Consider the following 21,084-nt stretch of genomic DNA (forward strand, 5'->3'; position numbering starts at 1 on the left):
AACTTTAGTAGCCTGACAATCTTCTCTCCCTCTCCCTCCCCCCCCCCCCCAAAAAAAAAAAGAACTAACATAACCAACTGATAATCCAAATGTGTGAAAACATTTTAGGATATAAAATCTGTGGTAGTGAGTGCTGTTCCAAATTCTTACGTATTTCATCTTAAATTTACTATAATTCACACGCATATTTCAAAAGCATTTAAAAATTATGGTAGTACAGCAGTGTGGGTCTCCCACACTGATCCCCTACACTGTCAAGAAGTATGGGATTTCATTCATTCAAAAATTACCTGTGCTAGTTCAGGTACCACAGGACACTTATAGGGTGTAATTCAAGGAGTAAACAATTACTCTAAATAAAAAATATTTAAAAATCTTTATTTCCAATATAGTAAATTACTATCACTTCAATATGCTAGAGCACAGCCCAAACATTAAACAAGAATAATATAACTGTCGAATTATATTTCAACATGTACTACTTCCAACAATCAAACAATTCTTTCTCAACATTACATTAAAGAAGACATTTACAATTACAAATATTTTAAACAAAAAGTTGCAGCTTTACTGACATAACAGAACATTTACTCTACAATTTACAAGTATGTATATACTTCACCACTTAACTAAAAAACCAGTGTGCTAAACAACTTCTAAATTGATTTAAAATCAAATACTTTTGGGAAGTATTAAAAAAATAAGTATTTCCATACATAAAAATCTGAAAAAATAAGTCTCTCTGAATTACACCTCAAGATACAGCACTAATCATCAGTAATGCTGGAGATCAAGTTCCACTTTCAGGATACTGCTATGTAAAAAAATTACTCTTAGATCTTGCATTTAATTATCACAAATTTCAATTTTATGCATCTGACTCAACACAACTGCACAATATTAGGTTTTAAATTCACAGTGATAAGTGAGATTGAACTGTTGTGTTAGAATTGGCAAAATCTGGCAACTGCAAGATAAATTTTAATGTAGTCCAGTCTGTCTTGTGGCACATTTGTCTTTTCAATCAATATCCATTACTATGACATGAGAAGCATCTCATGAAACATCACAGCACAAAAATTACAGCACTTTTAAGTACTTTACAATCAATATTTTTCAGTTTCACTGTTGGAACAGTGTCACTATAACTTTAAATAAATATCACTGCACATTACAGAATTTAATATAAATATTCAACACCTCTTTGATAACCAATATACACACATGTACAGAATTTTACATCAGAATAATATATAAGACAGAATAATAAAGGGAGTTGCTATATAATACACTATACAGTTATACATGAAATTTTTACAGGTTTGTTCTCAATGCAATGAGTTGTGGCAAAAATCTAGCAGTACATCAAGATTTTTACTAATTTCTTGTTCTCTGTCTGAGAACTGTTTATTTTATTGTAAGTGTAAATACTGTTAATGTCTAGGCACATTCTGAGGAAAGAATAATTTTATGCCAAATGTTCTTTTGAGATACCATACACATTTCAAGAAATTGGTATTCACGTGGATGCTTTTCAGTAGACAACCACTTAAGTTGGGTTACTACGCATTTCTCCACCATTCGAGTTCACTTATGCACACTGTTTCGCTGGCTGTATTTTCTGTGCTGTAACTGTTGGTAATGACTCAGCTGCAGAGGATGTACCAAAAAATGGAGCATTCCTTATTCAAAACCCAAACTATCACAGGCTACAACAAGAACATGAACTTCTGTTTCACTGGTTGTGTTTGCTGTGATGGCAATTTGAGTCATGCAACACAGTCATTGCTCATATGAAATATTGTAGTACTGCAAACAATTTAATTTGTCCATTCTAGCTGGGTCATTACCAACAGTTACAGCACAGAAAACACAACTAGTGAAACAGAATGTGCAAAAGCGAACTCAAATTGTGGAGGGCAACATAGTGATGAAACCAGAATACATGTTTCACTTTTTAATTGTACTAACGTTAAAATTACAAAGGTTTCAATGCCACACTACTGCAGAGAAACCACGACAATTAAACATAACACCAGGGGCACGCTAAGATATCAGCTTTTCTTGAAATTGTGTTGTCAAAAAATTTAGTTATTTCCTTTACAATCATTTATACTGTAAAACATGCCCCCCCCCTCCTGAAACACACAATTATATACAAAAATCAGTATAAAAGTCAATAAGAGGTTCTCTGGGCTATGAATTCACAGTTTAAGTACAAACAAAGTGTTTGAACTATGTACAGATGTGTTTCCATCTTCAGTGCACTGTATTGCACTCATTAATATTAGGAATGCATTTAAGGCAAACTCTAATCATATTACTCTGAAAGACCTGTTCACAACAACAGACTGCAATTTGAGGCCTGGGGATGTAGCTTGCCACATGGAGTGGTTTGATTACAAACTGTGCGAGTTGATTCTTTTGTTTATTGTGAGTTCAGAATCATTTACCCTATTGTCTTCTCAGGACCAATAGCATTAATTACACATTCACATCGTATCTGAGTGTCCCTAAACTCAGGCCATTGTCCTAACAAAGAAGTTTTAAGAATAACAAGAACGAATTTATGGGCTTTTGTTTTATGAGTGGTTTTAGTTTGTGTGTTTGAATTCTGAATAAGTTAAGAAACATTCTCCACTCTGAAGCAGATAAAAAGTTTAATTTACTGTTATCAAGCAGTATAATTGGAATATTTATTCGAGCTAAATTTAGAATCTAAATCATCAAAGTGAACACTAGAAACTGGTTTGATTAGAAGAACGCACAGAACTCAAGATTTTCTTTAAAATTTTTCACTAATTAAAAGTCAGACCATCAAGCTCTATATTCCATTAAAATAACAAAAATACCTTATTTAGCTCTGTTCATCCAAATATTCGACAATAGATTTCACAAACAAGTCAAATTAATATGCAGTTTTTAATACCATAAATGATCATCTTACAGCCCTACAATTAGCTTGCGAGGAAAACAGCCTAGTTCCAAGATTTGCCAATACACATGCCAGTTTGTGTTATTTCGTCATCTGGTTTGAATGGCCTAACCCAAATAATTTTCACCTACACTTTATGTTTGTCTGTGCATTACAACTTTCACACCCTATTAGCTTACTGTGCTTTATTTAGCAGTGGTTTTCGTATTTTCTACCATGGCACATGTGCCACACTGCCTCCTCTCCCTCTCTTTAGAGTTCAGTGAGTTAAGGTAGCAGTTTGTCAACCTCTCCCCCCCCCCCAACCCAAACACAAACACAAACTTGACAGCAGATACAGAATTACAAGACACTTCAACAATGGCATACAAGAAATTTACAAACTGACACTGCAGATCAGTCTGACTGCCCACGCTGTCATGTACTTCAGTGATATGCCGAGTATAGCCATAGATACTCATGTAAAGTACCTTAAGATAATAGTCCAACAGTACTTTATTTCAATAAATAAGTGACTAAGTAGTTCTTTCTCCTGATCTTTGCGGTCTTTTACAAGAAGGGTATAAGTCTCATTGGCCCAGTAAATCCCGTATTAAATATCTAAAGGTGCTGGGTTCAATCCCCAGTTGTTCCTGCATTTTTCCTGTCACTTCTTGCACCTCTGCAAAGATTTATTAATGTGAAAAGCGGCAAACTGCACTGTGGTCTGGAGTCCACGTGGAAATGTAGGTCACCTTATAAATGGCAGGGTCACTAAGTTCAAAGATTGGAGGAAGACAAAGACAAACCACCTCCAATGGGACTAATTCTAGGAAAGCACAGCAGTGCTGAAAGCAATGTTTGAGTTGAAGACAGTTTTACTTACATACACAAGAAGTGTATTCATATTTTTTTTACAGTTACTTCATACAAAAAATAAGGTTAGAGTTTAATACCCCATTGATGACAAGTTTATTAGACACACCGCACTTGCTCAGAATGGACAATTATGGTGAAGGAAACCAGCCACATATATATGTTTGACAAATGTGCCACTTATTTTTGCAGAGTTATTTCCTATTACACTGCTGGTATTTCTCTCAGAGATCATACACTCTTCTAGATATGTTGTGTGTGCATATATATTACTTTGTTACATTTTCACACACTGAGCACATATATTATGTGATCTCTCAGTCTTTATGTTGATGTTTCAAACAAAGTTATATTTTTGTGAAGTTTTATGTAGTGAATGTAATACCACTTTACCACTACAACTACAATGGTGATGGCAAACATGTAAAAGTAAAGTAGTAAGAGTTTATACTAAGAACATATACATGACAATTTTTAACATCTACTGGGTATACCTCCTGATCTGTTTACAATTCCAATGGTTCTGTATACTAAAATAAAGTAAATCAATCTTAAGTTATAGGGCTAAATGACATTTCTTTAGACACCAAAGCAAAACATATAGATTTAAAAGACACGCACAAAGATCTTGCAGGGTAATATATATTAGCCTACAACAAAGCTTCAAACAATGTGATATTTGACATGATAATTCTTTGACTCAGCAAAAGTAAGCTTGTGCGCAAACAAACAGGGAAAGGTGTGATAATTTAAAATGCTACACAGACATGTGCAATGCTAAGTGTTGCATAACAGCCTCGATAACTTACCAAAAGAGACATTGTGTTTCACTAGGTATGGTCATATTCATCACAAGTGACTTATTACACAAACATATTGGAAGGTGAAAAGTCTTAATCCCAAACAGTGACCACTACTGGTCACCCAGCTTACTACGATGACAACTCTTTTTGCTGTTATGCTTGAAGTACTTTCCCATGACTGCAGCACCATCTTTCTCTTTATAACACGATCTTCAGCAACTTAGTTGCTGAATCATTTTCACTAACCAATCTCACATGTAGAGTACTGACCATCATGTCAATTGTCCACAGTCACATATTTTTACAGTCTCACACATCCAACAATTACAATGACTGCCTGTTGATACTATGAATTTCAGAATCAATTGGCGTGTCCCGAGTTTGACATTCTCCAACATTTAGCCTATACATAGCCATTTCTGTTATACCATGGTAGTGGACAAATGCTGCAGCTATGACCAATACGTGGAAGATCTGATGAGACTGAAACTGAAAGACAAATATCTGACTTACTACCTATTCTAAGAAACAAGGATTAGTTCACAAGATTATATTACCCCCATATTGCAAGTTTATAATACAACTAAAATCTGTCTATTACACACTCAGTTATTTTTAATCAGAAAAATTAAACTTTTTGCATAAATGAAGAAACATCAATATTTAATTATCAAGGAAACTATAGCATGTAGTTGTTTGATCTGAAAACAATTTTTAATAACAGCAGTTTTAAAGTTGCATTTTTGTATAATGGAGATGGCACAGAGAAACTCAAGCTCTGAAGCTCTCAGTCTTAGATGCACATTTTTACACCAAAGATTGTAGCTGAAATTTCAAATTTTGTCAAGCATGTCGTAAAAATCTTCCAACTGAATTTCACTGCTGAAATTTATATCTAATGCTAACATCACACACTGGCAATAACAGAGAGAACTCAAAAATACAGTGCTTTGAAAAATAACTTAAAGACTATCTTATAAAACTTATACTGATATAGTACAAGCTTCCTTTAAATTTCAAGTAAGTATTGTTGGCAATACACTCCATTATATAAATGATGATGGCGTCCTCTTGGGTAAAATATTCAGGAGGTAAAATAGTCCCCCATTCGGATCTCCGGGCGGGAACTACCCAAGAGGACGTCATTATCAGGAGAAAGAAAACTGGTGTTCTACGGATCGGAGCGTGGAATGTCAGATCCCTTAATCGGGCAGGTAGGTTAGAAAATTTAAAAAGGGAAATGGATAGGTTAAAGTTAGATATAGTGGGAATTAGTGAAGTTCGGTGGCAGGAGGAACAAGACTTTCGGTCAGGTGATTACAGGGTTATAAATACAAAATCAAATAGGGGTAATGCAGGAGTAGGTTTAATAATGAATAAAAAAATAGGTAAGCTACTGCCAGCAGCATAGTGAACGCATTATTGTGGCCAAGATAGACAGGAAGCCCACACCTACTACAGTATTACAAATTTATATGCCAACTAGCTCTGCAGATGACGAAGAAATTGAAGAAATGTATGATGAAATAAAAGAAATTATTCAGATTGTGAAGGGAGACGAAAATTTAATAGTCATGGGTGACTGGAATTAGTCAATAGGAAAAGGGAGAGAAGGAAACATAGTAGGTGAATATGGATTGGGGCTAAGAAATGAAAGAGGAAGCCGCCTTGTAGAATTTTGCACAGAGCATAACTTAATCATAGCTAACACTTGGTTCAAGAATCATAAAAGAAGGTTGTATACCTGGAAGAATCCTGGAGATACTAAAAGGTATCAGATAGATTATATAATGGTAAGACAGAGATTTAGGAACCAGGTTTTAAATTGTAAGACATTTCCAGGGGCAGATGTGGACTCTGACCACAATCTATTGGTTATGATCTGCAGATGGAAACTGAAGAACCTGCAAAATGGTGGGAAATTAAGGATATGGGACCTGGATAAACTGAAAGAACGAGAGGTTGTAGAGAGTTTCAGGGAGAGCATAAGAGAACAATTGACAGGAATGGGGGAAAGAAATACAGTAGAAGAAGAATGGGTAGCTCTGAGGGATGAAGTAGTGATGGCAGCAGACGATCAAGTAGGTAAAAAGACGAGGGCTAATAGAAATCCTTGGGTAACAAGAAATATTGAATTTAATTGATGAAAGGAGAAAATATAAAAATGCAGTAAATGAAGCAGGCAAAAAGGAATACAAACGTCTCAAAAATGAAATCGACAGGAAGTGCAAAATGGCTAAGCAGGGATGGCTAGAGGACAAATGTAAGGATGTAGAGGCTTGTCTCACTAGGGGTAAGATAGATACTGCCTACAGGAAAATTAAAGAGACCTTTGGAGAGAAGAGAACCACTTTTATGAATATCAAGAGCTCAGATGGCAACCCAGTTCTAAGCAAAGAAGGGAAGGCAGAAAGGTGGAAGGAGTATATAGAGGGTTTATACATGGGCGAAGTACTTGAGGACAATATTATGGAAATGGAAGAGGATGTAGATGAAGACGAAATGGGAGATAAGATACTATGTGAAGAGTTTGACAGAGCACTGAAAGACCTGAGTCGAAACAAGGCCCCGGGAGTAGACAACATTCCATTAGAACTACTGACAGCCTTGGGAGAGCCAGTCCTGACAAAACTCTACCATCTGGTGAGCAAGATGTACGAGACAGGCGAAGTACCCTCAGACTTCAAGAAGAATATAATAATTCCAATCCCAAAGAAAGCAGGTGTTGACAGATGTGAAAGTTACCGAACTATCAGTTTAATACGTCACAGCTTCAAAATACTAACGCGAATTCTTTACAGACGAATGGAAAAACTGGTAGAAGCAGACCTCGGGGAAGATCAGTTTTGATTCCATAGAAATGTTGGAACACGTGAGGCAATACTAACCTTACGACTTATCTTAGAAGAAAGATTAAGAAAAGGCAAACCTACGTTTCTAGCATTTGTAGACTTAGAGAAAGCTTTTGACAATGTTGACTGGAATACTCTCTTTCAAATTCTGAAGGTGGCAGGGGTAAAATACAGGGAGCGAAAGGCTATTTACAATTTGTACAGAAACCAGATGGCAGTTGTAAGAGTCGAGGGGCATGAAATGGAAACAGTGGTTGGGAAAGGAGTGAGACAGGGTTGTAGCCTCTCCCCGATGTTATTCAATCTGTATATTGAGCAAGCAGTAAAGGAAACAAAAGAAAAATTCGGAGTAGGTATTAAAATTCATGGAGAAGAAGTAAGAACTTTGAGGTTCGCCGATGACATTGTAATTCTGTCAGAGACAGCAAAACACTTGGAAGAGCAGTTGAACGGAATGGACAGTGTCTTGAAAGGAGGATATAAGATGAACATCAACAAAAGCAAAACGAGGATAATGGAATGTAGTCAAATTAAATCGGGTGATGCTGAGGGAATTAGATTAGGAAATGAGACACTTAAAGTAGTAAAGGAGTTTTGCTATTTAGGGAGTAAAGTAACTGATGATGGTCGAAGTAGAGAGGATATAAAATGTAGACTGGCAATGGCAAGGAAATCGTTTCTGAAGAAGAGAAATTTGTTAACATCGAGTATAGATTTAAGTGTCAGGAAGTCGTTTCTGAAAGTATTTGTATGGAGTGTAGCCATGTATGGAAGTGAAACATGGACGATAACTAGTGTGGACAAGAAGAGAATAGAAGCTTTCTAAACGTGGTGCTACAGAAGAATGCTGAAGATAAGGTGGGTAGATCACGTAACTAATGAGGAGGTATTGAATAGGATTGGGGAGAAGAGAAGTTTGTGGCACAACTTGACTAGAAGAAGGGTTGGTAGGACACGTTTTGAGGCATCAAGGGATCACAAATTTAGCATTGGAGGGCAGCGTGGAGGGTAAAAATCGTAGAGGGAGACCAAGAAATGAATACATTAAGCAGATTCAGAAGGATGTAGGTTGCAGTAGGTACTGGGAGATGAAGAAGCTTGCACAGGATAGAGTAGCATGGAGAGCTGCATCAAACCAGTCTCAGGACTGAAGACCACAACAACAACATATTTTTTTGCACATGTTGGAGCACTTCACACACATTTTTCAATGACAAACTAAAAATTGCTGTTTTTCAACATTTGCCACTTTTCTTGCTGGAGTGAAATATGTACAGTTCAGAAATCTGACTATGTCATCCTATTCAATTTACAGAGTCCCATTATGCTCTACTTAATGAAAACTTCAATCATCCTAAGGCAGTATTTAGTCAAGCAGCAACTGTGTAGCCACAGAATATACCCCCTTGCTTGCTTTTGTATTTTATAAATAATATTCTGATTGCAGTAAGAGCTGTACTTTTAGTATTTTACAGATCAAAATCTACAAATTCTGTTACACAGTTTAGACAACAAGTACTGACGTAAGATTTATTACTGATTCAGCATTGACAGCGAACATTAAAATGCTATGAACAGCATTTAAGACACTGTCCCATATTTAAAATCAGCATAAAAATGAAGACCAATGCAAATACAAAGCAGTTAGCCCTGTGGTGCATGAATTTCACTACAGGGGACAGCTTTTAATGGTCACTTCTCTGGTGTTTTCAGTCAGTCATGAGGCTGCAAATGCATGTAGGGCACACCACTAGTTGGGAATGCATTTGCAGCATAGGAATATAGGAATGACTGAAAATGCCAGCAAAGCAACCATTAACAGCTGTCCACTGTAGTGGACACTAAGCACCAAGCAGATAATCATTCTCAAATTTATAGTAGTAAGAATGGCTTTTTTGAAACTTTAGTGAAGAACAGCAGAGAAGTCAGCTGACAGATAACCTCACAAATAAAACGACAAAAAGGTACATGTGAAGAACAGGACAACATAACAAAAAATAGTTTATAATTTTCTGTATACAGCTGTCTATTCAAAATATTAAGCTCTTAAATCATTCTATAAAGGACACAAGCAAACTCAAATCTAAAGTGTTTCTGATGTATGTATGTTTTAGTCATTATAATGCGTTCTATGAGATATTTTTAATCTGACAGGAACAAATATTCAAATGTGGCATGGCACGTATTTCTCTCAATTTCAATCATCTTAAACCTGTATACAGTTAAGAAACATTAGACCAATGGTTCCAATCCTGATGATTATGATTATGTCCTGATGGGTAAAATGAAATTTTCTGTGTGTGTGTGGGGGGGGGGGGGGGAGAGACCTGTTACAGTTTTGTTGCGAAATTAAATTGTCTTAAATGATAAATATCGCAACTTCATTAGAAGCAACAACTGTGGTAACCCAAGATTTCATTGCTGGGCAGTCAAAGTGGGACAGTGCACCAGAATATGGGCCACTGCCAACCGGGCGCCACACAGACACTCAGGCAGGTCTTCATGGCAGGAGGTAACCGTGGCTCACCAAAGAGTGGCCAATGCGGAGCTGGCAGAGGACAACTCATTCCCTGCGAGAGGCCCCCGTCGAAGACCACACATTCATAATCTCCTTAATGACACGCAGTTTGTTGCGTGTACTGTTATGCCATGTCTCCCAAAGCCGAAAAACCCTATGGTGTAAGTCAGAATGCAGGTCAGGTTCAGAGATGCCTATCTCCAGAAGCAGTTTCCGCGTAGCCTGTCAGCAAGTTTGTTGCCTGGGATGCCGATGTGTCCTGGGGTCCACATAAACACCACTGAATGACAAGACCGGTCCAGGGCATAGATGGACTCTTGGATGGGCACTACCAAAGGATGGCAAGGGTAGCACTGGCCGATAACTTGTAGGCTGCTCAAGGAGTCAGTACACAGAAGAAACGATTCCCCGGGACATGAATGGAAATACTGCAGTGCATGACAGATAGCCACCAGCCCTACAGTACATACACTGCAGCCATCGGGCAAGGAATGCTGTTCAAAATGGCCTCTGTGGACGTAGGTGAAGCCAACATGACCATCAGCCATCGAGCCGTCGGTATAAATCACTTCAGAGCCCTGGAAAACGTCAAGAATCGAGAGGAAATGACAGCGGAGAGCAGCAGGAGTAACCAAGTCCTTAGGGTCATGTGAAAGGTCCAGACGAATCTGCAGCCTAAGTGTACACCATGGAAGTGCAGGCGAATGGACCTGGATGGGAGGTGGTAAAGGGAAGGACTCCAGTTCAGACAGAAGGGATTGCATGTGAACTGCAATCGTTAGCCCTGACCTGGGCCACTGATGCGGCAGATGAACTGCCACAGGTGGGAAAAAAACAGTAATTTGGATGTTCAGGACAACTACGGATGTTTGCAACGTAACTGGCGAGCAGTTGTGCATGTCTGATCTGCAATGGAGGACTCCAGACTCGTTCTAAAAGCTCCCGTTGCTAGGCGAACACCACAGTGGTGCACTGGGAAGAGTACACGCAACACTGAGGGCACCGCTGAACCATAAATCAGCTTCAAGAGGGGTTTAAAGGGCACAGTCCACTACAGACTGACTTTAGGACATAAATGCAAACTCCGCCTGACACTATTATAGTTGCTACAGTTCCTGTAATATCCCTTATAGCTGCGGAAGACAGGTGTCCGCACTGCCGGGAACCAGGTTTCCTTGAGAGCAATGCAGAAAGCAAGTGTAAAGTTAACAGTTGCCGTACCTCAGCCAAGCGGTGGAAAAAACTGCTGCAATTCCACTGGCATTCCTATCACCCAGTACAATTTTGCAGTACCCTCTACTATCACCCATTACTTTATTATGCTGTATGTGTCCTCTATGAGCTGATCTTCACATTCTGAAGATTGCATACAGACCTGGATAATTAATACATATTTTTCTACCACTTTCTGATTTACACCTATTGCATTGTCACTCGCAGTGTTTACATTTTCCACACAACAGACAATTCCCTATCAAACACTCTTACTCCATGCATTCCATTCATTTGACTACAGTTCTCCAGGTCCATCTCATCTTTTCCCAGCAGTTTCTACCTAGTTCATATTTTTTGTCCTCTGTCTGTTTAAGGTTTTATAGTTTTCCTACTTTTACCAGTGATCTAACATTCCAGGTACAAACTCGTTTTGAAATTGTGCTTGCTTTCTAGTTGACCACTCTGGAGATCTTAAGTGGGAGACTATTTCACTTCTGGATATTTAACATGAGCAGATGTCACGTTTTGCACATAAAATGAAGACTACATTATACAAGGAAAATTATCTGCTGTGGTATTTACGGAAAAATCATTTTTCAGTAAACTGCTTGCTGGCAACAATGGACAACTTGAAAATTTTTATCTGATGTTGCTCGAAGAGTTTCAACTTCTGTTGTATCTGAACCACAAATAATGGACATAAATTGCACAACTGCAATATCTTGCAAAGAGAGTCTGGCAATAACTTTGCACTTTCTGAGAACTGGAGATTCCTTTACTAGTTCGTAACTGTTCAATATATACAAAGTATACCAATGATTGTCATTGTGTATTAGTAGTAAACATCAGGTGCATTATATTATTGACTAATAATGTAACATTTTTGCAATATTCTTGTTTCTAAAATGCATCATTTGTTTCCTGCTCTTAAGTGCTAATACTTTTGACAGATTTTTCTTCTTTCAGGGGCTATGCCACGTGCAAAATAAAAAACAAACAAAAACATGCAAAGATGCTATTCTGCAATGGGGTTTTACTATGGTAGTTGATAAAGCTAATGAAAAGCTCCAGAGTGTTTGGTGCAGTGAAGTCCAAAGAACAGTGAGCATGAAACCCAACAACTTAAAACAACTTTGAAAGAGTCATGCAGAGTTTGTTTGAAAAAGTGCACTGAATTCTTCAAACTCCCAAGTAGCTGAACTGAAATGTTCACACATGGATTCATCTGGCAATTATTCCCAGTCTATACAGTAGCTGGTCTTTAAACTTCATACCAAATTGATCTTTGAATTTCTAAAACCAAGAAACATAATACACCAGAAGTAGCTCTCATCAAATCTTTTTTACTAGCTGTCAGTCAGCTAGGAAAACGAATGTGGAAAAGAAATAAGATTTCAATTTCTAACAACACAATTAGAAGGTGTATCGAGGACCAGAGTTTGGATATTTTGCACACAGCACTGTAGTTAGATGAATTGGCTGATGATGTATCTTGTTCCCAGATGCTTGATACACAACAGACAACAACCTGAAAGTAGAATACTTGTCAGAATCACTAAGACAATACCACACGCAGTGACAGTGTTTTCCAATCGGTGAAGAATTTTGTTGAGAAAAATGAAATGTGCACACCAAACTTGGTAGGTGAATGTACAGATTTAACACCTTCCACACTATGTGTTCACTCTGGATTCGATACACGGGTGAATGAAATTGATCCAAATGCAATGTTCAGCCACTTGATTATAGATTATGATGCTCTGCAGGGAACACTTCTACCTGATTGTTTGAATGTTTGACAAGAAACTTATTTTTCTATGCAGTATATTTATTTATGTATTTTCAGAATGGCACATCTAGCAGATTTCTCAGCAGAAATAAACAAGCATAACATCAGCTTGCAATGAAATCGTGTGAATATTCTGACAGCACAAAATGAAGTTGCCAATTTCCTTCACAGACTGGAGCTTTACCAGTGCAGGTCTGAAGGTCAAGACATTTTGCTGTTACCAGAACTGATAGTGATGCTTAACACTAATGGTGAAACTGCTCCTTGACACATGAAATACAGCAGCAATTATCAGTAATAAATTGTATAAGTAACTATTTTCCTGAAGTGCAGAATCGACTAGTAAATGCCTGAGTTTTAAGAGCATTTTCAGTAAATGAAAGAAAATTTTCAGATAGTGAAGTTCAAGTCGAAGCAAGATTTCTTCAACTACATGAAGATGACATACTGGTAACAGATTTCTCTAAAACAGAACAAGTCAAATTTAGGATAAATAGTGGTAACAAGTATCCATTATTATAAAAAAAAAAAACCTTGGGTATAGTGATTCTTTTCATAGCGGCATATAGGTGTGAAAGTGGATTTGTGGCTATAGTGGCAATGAAAATAGAAACAAGGAACTGACTGAACTCTGCACATAATTTTGAACGTGCTTTGGGCAATACCAAACTGAATAGAAGACATTATTAAAGATAAGCAATACCAAGCATCTCACTGACATCATATACTTTCCTGTAATTAAAAAAATTTGTATGTTCAAACAACTCTAGTCTGAAAAGTAAATAATTGCATGGTGCAATTATGCAACCCAGCAGAATTTTCTCAACTTATTTAAAAAATCAACAGGAACACAAGCTTTGTGTGGAAAAAGTTAACTTACTTCAATTTAGTCAATAACTGTCACTGAATACTTATTAAATGACGATTTGCTTACCCAAATATCACATTTTCCTGGAAAGAATCTTTCTGGTACCCTCAGAGCATAAAACATAGCTCCCAAGATATATAAACATCCCATAAGTATCAACCACCCTAATGATGCTTGAGCAATTGCATTAAACCATCCTTCAGAGACAGCGTAATGGACAGCAGGAACAACTCCACTCAATCCAAAGCCCATAAATACACCTGTAACAATGGTGTTCTTTCCATAAATTACATATCATCTAAAAAGTTCACACACTTACAAATTCATTCTAAAGGAACCCTAACATCAAGAAGGAAAAAGATGTCTCTTCAAAAGTCTGATGTTTTTAAAAAAATATTCATCTTTCAAATTTGACAGCAGTACACTTACCTGCACGTAAAGATCTGTATTTAGGTTCACTAAATCTATCCCATAGGGATACTACAACGGATGTTACACCCAGCCCAATGACTACACTCAAGTAGATTAGTTTGGGCTGGAAATCACAGTAGAAGCCGTAATACAACCAGGGAACAAATGATCCCATTATTAGCATTGCAATGCCACAATAATCGAGCCTAGGAAATAAAAAGCACAATTAAGTAAAGTATATTTTCATTTCTATATGACCAAAGAGTATCATAATTACCTAATATTTTTAAGGAATCAATGGTTTTGTTTCTAGGAATGTGCACCACGAACAAAATATTATACTTATAAAATCTAGGTTCTGTTGGATAGTTTCTTTCCTTAATTAAAGTCAGTGTTTTCGAACTTTTGTATTAAATTATTGTAATAACACAGACAAGTAGCAGCATTCTGTCAACTGATAATGTTAAACTAAAGTATGTATCTGGTTATCAGCATATACGTACTTGCTAAATAGCTTCCCCACACACTCTGAGTGACAGTGCACAGTATGAAATGCAGATGACATTCCAAGGCAGACTATAGCACCAGCAAAGTACGCAGCAAATACAAGTTTTTCTTGAAGCGGAACTTCCTCTGAAGGTCGCGTAAGAAAGTATGTGGCTACCCCAATAAATGCAACACAACCTGAAAGTACAAATACTGTGTAAAAACGAGTTTATTCAATTCCATTTAAATTAAACAAAGTTATAATTCTAAATCAAATGCTACACTATAAAGACACTGTGTAAAGAAATTTTATACAATGCGACAGTTATCTACCACAATCAAGGAACGCCATTGGATTAAGGATGTGTCCAAACTCCATGGACTTTCCTAGTCAGCTCTCCAATACAAATACAAATGAAGGTTTAGTGAAAATAGATTTTTAAGGGGATTACCATTGTTATCCAACACTCACTGGAACAACTTTTTATCAGTTGTGCACTAAATTTTTGTTTTAAATTTTTCCTCAATAGTTTTTGTTTAAACACAATGTACTGATTTTAGTCCACCAGCCTGAGAAAATGGAAGAGAGAGATCGTATTCCACAAATGCTCTTTCCATTAAGTATGCAGCCACTATTTCTAGTTTTGATCTTATTATTGATGAGATCTACTTTCCAAGACAGTGCTGAATGACATCTTACATCCTGAGATCAATCTGAAGTTGATAATTTTAATGCATGAACAAATTCTGTCATGGGAATATGTTTTTATTAATATTATCAAAAAAGCAAGTAGGAAAGGAACGACAATTGTTAGGTTGGGTCTAATATCTTGTTGATTTTTTAGATAAAAAAATATGAACTATCGAGGACACCCGTAACCCCTCCCCTGTGTGTTCGTCAGTCACTGAGGTGTAGCCATTTTTTGAACTGTTCTACCGACTTGTAAAAATTTACATGATTCATACAACCTTCACCATATACTTTAGACATTCTACAGTATATATTCACTGGTTTCTTGCCTTCTGCAAGTAAAAAACAAACAACAGAACGCTGTTCAACTAATGTTGACGTTTCAAGTGGACTCGCCATCTCTAAATGTAGTTTTGAGGTTATAAACAAAACTGTTGATATATCAGCTGATCAGGGCTCATTCCAGTGATGTCAACTTAAAGCCATAACAGTACCAAACTTCCCTACTAACAGCTTTTTCCCCAGAGCAATTTGTCTCTTTAATGATTGAATGACCCTCGTATTTCGAATACACAATATCACATTAGTTATTAACTTGCCTTTGGTTGTAAATTACCTTTCCAAGAGATTGCACACATCAACTTCTAATTCCATAGAAAGGCTGATCACAACTGAATGAAATAGAAACAAATCCAAAGTTAACTGAATATAGAGGAAATTTTAATTTTACAATGGCCTAAATGTAGAATGCCACAAGACTAACACATCTAGCATTTTCAGAACAACCATTCAAGGACTATCCCCCCCCCCCCCCCCCCCCGAACAACACACACACACACACACACACACACACACACACACACACACACACACACACACGTAAACTCCGTGGTGCAAAGGCATGTTCTGATGGGTTTCAAATTGAGCATGACTTATGTACCACCTAGAAGCACCAAAAAAATAAAGCATGGTAAGTGATACAGGGGAGCATGGAAAACCTTTTCATACCTATTCCTTTTATCAATGTACTCTCATCTCAGAATTTATAACCTGCAAGCTATTCCCACTCCATGACTTTACCCTCAATACATAAGTCTCTGTTGCCCCAAGTTCAATACATTAAAATGAGATTGCAGATTCTATGAATAAAATACCAAGGAACAAAAGTTAAATGAAAGAATCTCATTCAGTAGGTTGATCATCTTTTTAAACAAAAATAATGTTTACTTGCCCAATAAATGTGTCCAGATGTTTCCAGTCTCTGTATGAATGCGAAATATGCTCTTGAAGCACGCATAAAAACTTGGCAGGGGTGGCCTATGTCCAGCATGTAAATAGTCATTGTCCTGTAGCCATTGGGGTAAATTTCTGAAGTGGCATACTTTCCATGATGCTTCCCATACTTTTCGGACAAATTCCTCTGCTTGTTCTGCAGCATTGTGTGTCAATGCTCCTAGATCAATTTCATCTGAAAGCACACCAGCTTTCAGAACTTCAGTCATCTGCAAGTTATCAAAAGAATTACTCTCATTTGGTGTCATGGTATTGGTATACATCTAACATCTGTCTCTCAAAGGACACTTAACAATACTTCAGATGTCATTTACAGCCTGCTGTATTCCTTTAATCTGGTGCTTTACATTTTATATATTTAACCCCCAAACAGGCATGCTGTGTTTTACAATACAAGAGGGTGTGCGGCATACTTTGTACACATGTAAAGAATAGATGGCTTTATGTTAGCAAGCTAAACACGTATGAGCAACATCACAGTTTAATCTTAGTTTAATTAAACAATGATGAAATACACATACATTATATGAGCTAAATCACTGATTGATTAACCAATAATAAAATGAACTTCCATTATATCACTCTGTTGCCACTGGCACGTATTACCCCACTGTAATGAACAACTATGCATTAAATAGCGCAGTTGCATCAGCTCCCAGCTGATTCCTAATTATCTCAGACAACTGCCTCATTGTGGAATTGTGCTGCTAGCTCGGAATCTGGGTCAGTTTTTTGCACAGATCGAATATTTTTTCCCCCCTAGCTCGATGTTTATTTTCTATTACTTCTCTTCATTTGGACATATCACTGTATTAGCTGAAGCAATAATTAAGCAATAGGTACAGGCTCACACTTTTAAAACAATAACAAAATGGAAGAAGACAATGTTATCTGTGACTGATGCACATTACACAGAGGCACGCCCGCTCGAGGGGTAAATGAAGGCAAATATGGACTTCCACTGGCAGTAAAAATAATACTAGGTGTACAACTTGCTTCCGCCATTTGCCGATAGGTGGCGACAACGGTAAGTAGTGGTCGATAGAAACAGATTGCAGATGTCGGGCAGTTAGCTTGGATCTCCATCAACATAACCTCATTCAAACATTAGTCTATTTGTGTCGGCATCATAAAGTTGTTCTTGACTGAAAATGTCAGTTATGAGCCTCATTGTCGTCATTTGTGGGAGGTGGTACTGTTTTGTTTCAATATGAAGAAAACAGCGGCTGAGCCTCGTGGAATGCTCTGAACTACATATGATAAGGACGCTATTAGTGAAAGAATGTGTCTTGAGTGGTTTCAATGCTTCAAAAGCGGTGATTTTAACGTCGTAGACCAGCATAGTGATGGAAGAGAGAATGTTTTCGAAGATGCAGAATTGGAGACATTGCTGAGTGAAGACTCACGTCAAACTCAAGAAGAATTGGCACAATTAGTGGGAGTGACACAGCAAGCCATTTCAAAATGTCTCAAGGCTATGGGCATGATTCAGAAAGAAGGAACTTGGGTCCTGTGAGAGCTGAAACCAAGAGACATTGAACAGCATTTGTGTGTTTGTGAACAGTTGCTTCAGAGGCAAAAAACTGAATGGATTTCTGCATCTCATTGTGTTCATTACGGTAACCCTAAACGCAAAAAATCATTGGGATATCCCGGCCATGCTTCCACGTCGATGGCCAAATCGAATATTCACGGCCCCAAGATCATGCTCTGCATTTGGTGGGACCAGCTCGGCGTCGTGTACTATGAGGTGTTAAAACCAAGTGAAACAACCACAGGTGCTCATTATTGAACACAATTAATGAGTTTGAGCAGAGAATTAAAAGACAAACGGCTGCAATACAGCAAGACGCACAATAAAGTGATTTTGCAGCACGGCAACGCTCGACCCATTGCAAAGGAGGTCAAAACGTACTTGGAAATGTTACAATGGAAAGTCCTACCCCACCTGCCGTATTCTCCAGACATTGCTCCCTCTATCGCATGTTTAGATCAATAGCACATGGCCTGGCTGACCAACACTTCTGATCTCATGAAGAAGTCACAAATTGGATCGATTCATGGAACGCTTCAAAAGATGAATAATTTTTTGACGCGGGATTCGTACACTGTCCGAAAGATGGGAGAAAGTAATGGCCAGCGATGGAAAATACTTTGAATACTACATGTGTAACCAACTTGTTTCATTAAAGCCTCAAATATTGGGGAAAAATGGCAGAAGCAAAGTTGCACACCTTGTATATTACACACTGAACACTGCTATCTCCCCTCTTCAATTGCGTACATGAACTGGCAATTTTCTAGCAAACTTAAAGAATAATTATACTGCAGTCTAGCATAATTTTAAACCCCAAACTTAACAGATTAGGAAATATTACATACATGAAAAATTTTACGTCGTGTTTGAGACAGTGATGTGGAATCTTTGGTTTCAGCAATGATAGATTTTCATGTGGGGACGCAGCATTTTAGCAATGTGTAGGAGTTGTGCCACGAGTATGGGATAGTTACTGCACGAACCTGGGACTGGACTTTCTGATAACACAGTATGTCAAAATTGACCTTACGTGGCATACAGCTGAAATGAGGTATGCAACATTCCAACCAGGGGAGACAGTCTCCAATGTAGTACGAATGCAAGGTGCACCAATCTTAAGTGGGTGGAACCACTTAAATCACAGTCAACAACACTACAGATTAATTTGCATGTTATTGTGCTGCAAGGTACCGGGATGTTGGTATGTGTAAATGTGGGACCACAATGGTCTGTTAATGCACTGTGATTGGTAGAACTGCTAACAGAATATTATGATCAGACATCACATTGCTTTGTATGGCGAAGCATAACACACGTACAAGAGGAATTTGACAGGAAAGTGGTGCCCGTGAATTTACACAGTTTTAGGCATTGATGAAATACAGTTCACCAAGGGACTGTTGGTAGTTAATCTGGAAGACCTGTAGAAACTTTGTCAGATTGCAACAGGGTAATGTGGAAAATGTCAATAAAACTTCATTGCTTAGAAAGTTAGAGCATCTTAGAGGTATAGGTAGACTGGAAATGGAGAAATTATTGTTTGAATTTGAGGATTTGTTGTTTCTTCAAGGGTCTTTACCAGCACTGCATGAAACAAAACATTGTAGCCGAGTTGCTGGTACATCATAGACCTCATCATATACTGCATTGTACGCAACCATTATTAGAAGAATTCATTGCGGTACAGTTAGCAGATGGTGCAACAGACGAAAGCACTAGTCCACAGAGTGCACCCATCGAAGTTGTAAAAAGAAAGATAGAGAGAGAGAGAGAGAGAGAGAGAGAGAGAGAGAGAGAGAGAGAGGGGGGGGGGGGGGGTCACCAGATTGGGCCAGAAGACAGATTCTATTGGGTCCATAGTCATCTTAACAGCAAAACTACAACTGATGCCTATCTGTTTCCAAACATTACTGAAACTACTGATGATCTGGGATAGTGCAAGTAGTCCTCTACCTTAGATCTGAAGAATGGGTACCATATCTGGAGGGCAGTCTGAAAACAGTGTTCTCAGTCCTCTGGTGCCATTTTCAATATTACAGGATGCCGTTTGGTTTGAAAAATGCCCCAGAAACGTTTTAGCATTTGCTGGACAGAGTACTGAGGAGACTGAAGCCTTGCCAGTGCATGGTGTACCTGGATGATGTACCCATTTTTGCGAAGGTTATGGCAGAGTATAAACAATGTTTGCAAGAGGTGTTAAAAGAGTACAAGCAGCAAATTTAACATTAAACATGGAATAATTTCATTTTGTATTACAAGAAGGTACATATTTACGGCATGTTATTAGGGTGAAAGGTTAACACAGATACAAGGTTGACAAGCAGTACAGGAATTTCCAATTCCTAGTAATACCAAGGAGTTACCATCTTTCCGGGGTTACGGCATTATTGTTGTAGAAAATTCATAAAAGGGTTTGCAAATATAGCAGGATCATTTATGTGATTGTTAAAAAATGAGGTAAAGTTTGAATGCCAAGAGGCATTCAAGGAGTTAACAGGGTTGACATCAAGCCCTGAATTGATTTTCCTGGACTACAAGAAAGACAGTGTCTCGGCAACAGACACCTCCAGTCAGGGTAAGGAGAATCTGGCAGCATACGCTTCTAGGCAGTTGAGCAGAGTAGAGGAAAACTATGCAAAACAGAGAAAGAGATGCTTAGTGTGATTTAAAGAATCACACATTTCAGGTGTTATTTATATGGAAAGAGTTTTAAAGTAGTAACAGACTATGCAGTCCGTAAGTGATTGTTGGGGCTTAGTCTAGTAGACTAACTAGATGGGCACTGAGGTCAAGGGAATTCGAGTATGAAGTGTTACACACACCTGGTAAAA

At 37.8% G+C, this 21,084-nt stretch overlaps 1 protein-coding gene across 4 annotated transcripts in view; it reads right to left on the reverse strand.

The window, feature by feature from the left end:
* Positions 1-361: 361 nt before the first annotated feature.
* LOC126248179 (adiponectin receptor protein) overlaps positions 362-21,084 on the reverse strand; it is a 72,412-nt gene continuing 51,689 nt past the window's right edge. For all 4 annotated transcript variants that reach the window (XM_049948950.1, XM_049948951.1, XM_049948952.1 and 1 more), the window contains exons 3-7: positions 16,655-16,925; positions 14,750-14,930; positions 14,265-14,452; positions 13,902-14,095; positions 362-5,082 (exon numbers count right to left, since the gene is read on the reverse strand). In XM_049948950.1, coding sequence (XP_049804907.1) covers positions 4,918-5,082; positions 13,902-14,095; positions 14,265-14,452; positions 14,750-14,930; positions 16,655-16,925 — 999 coding nt within the window. In that variant the 3' untranslated portion in view covers positions 362-4,917. The remainder of the gene's footprint in view (positions 5,083-13,901; positions 14,096-14,264; positions 14,453-14,749; positions 14,931-16,654; positions 16,926-21,084) is intronic.

This window comes from Schistocerca nitens, chromosome 3 (genome assembly GCF_023898315.1).
Source record: "Schistocerca nitens isolate TAMUIC-IGC-003100 chromosome 3, iqSchNite1.1, whole genome shotgun sequence".
Taxonomy (NCBI): domain Eukaryota; kingdom Metazoa; phylum Arthropoda; class Insecta; order Orthoptera; family Acrididae; genus Schistocerca; species Schistocerca nitens.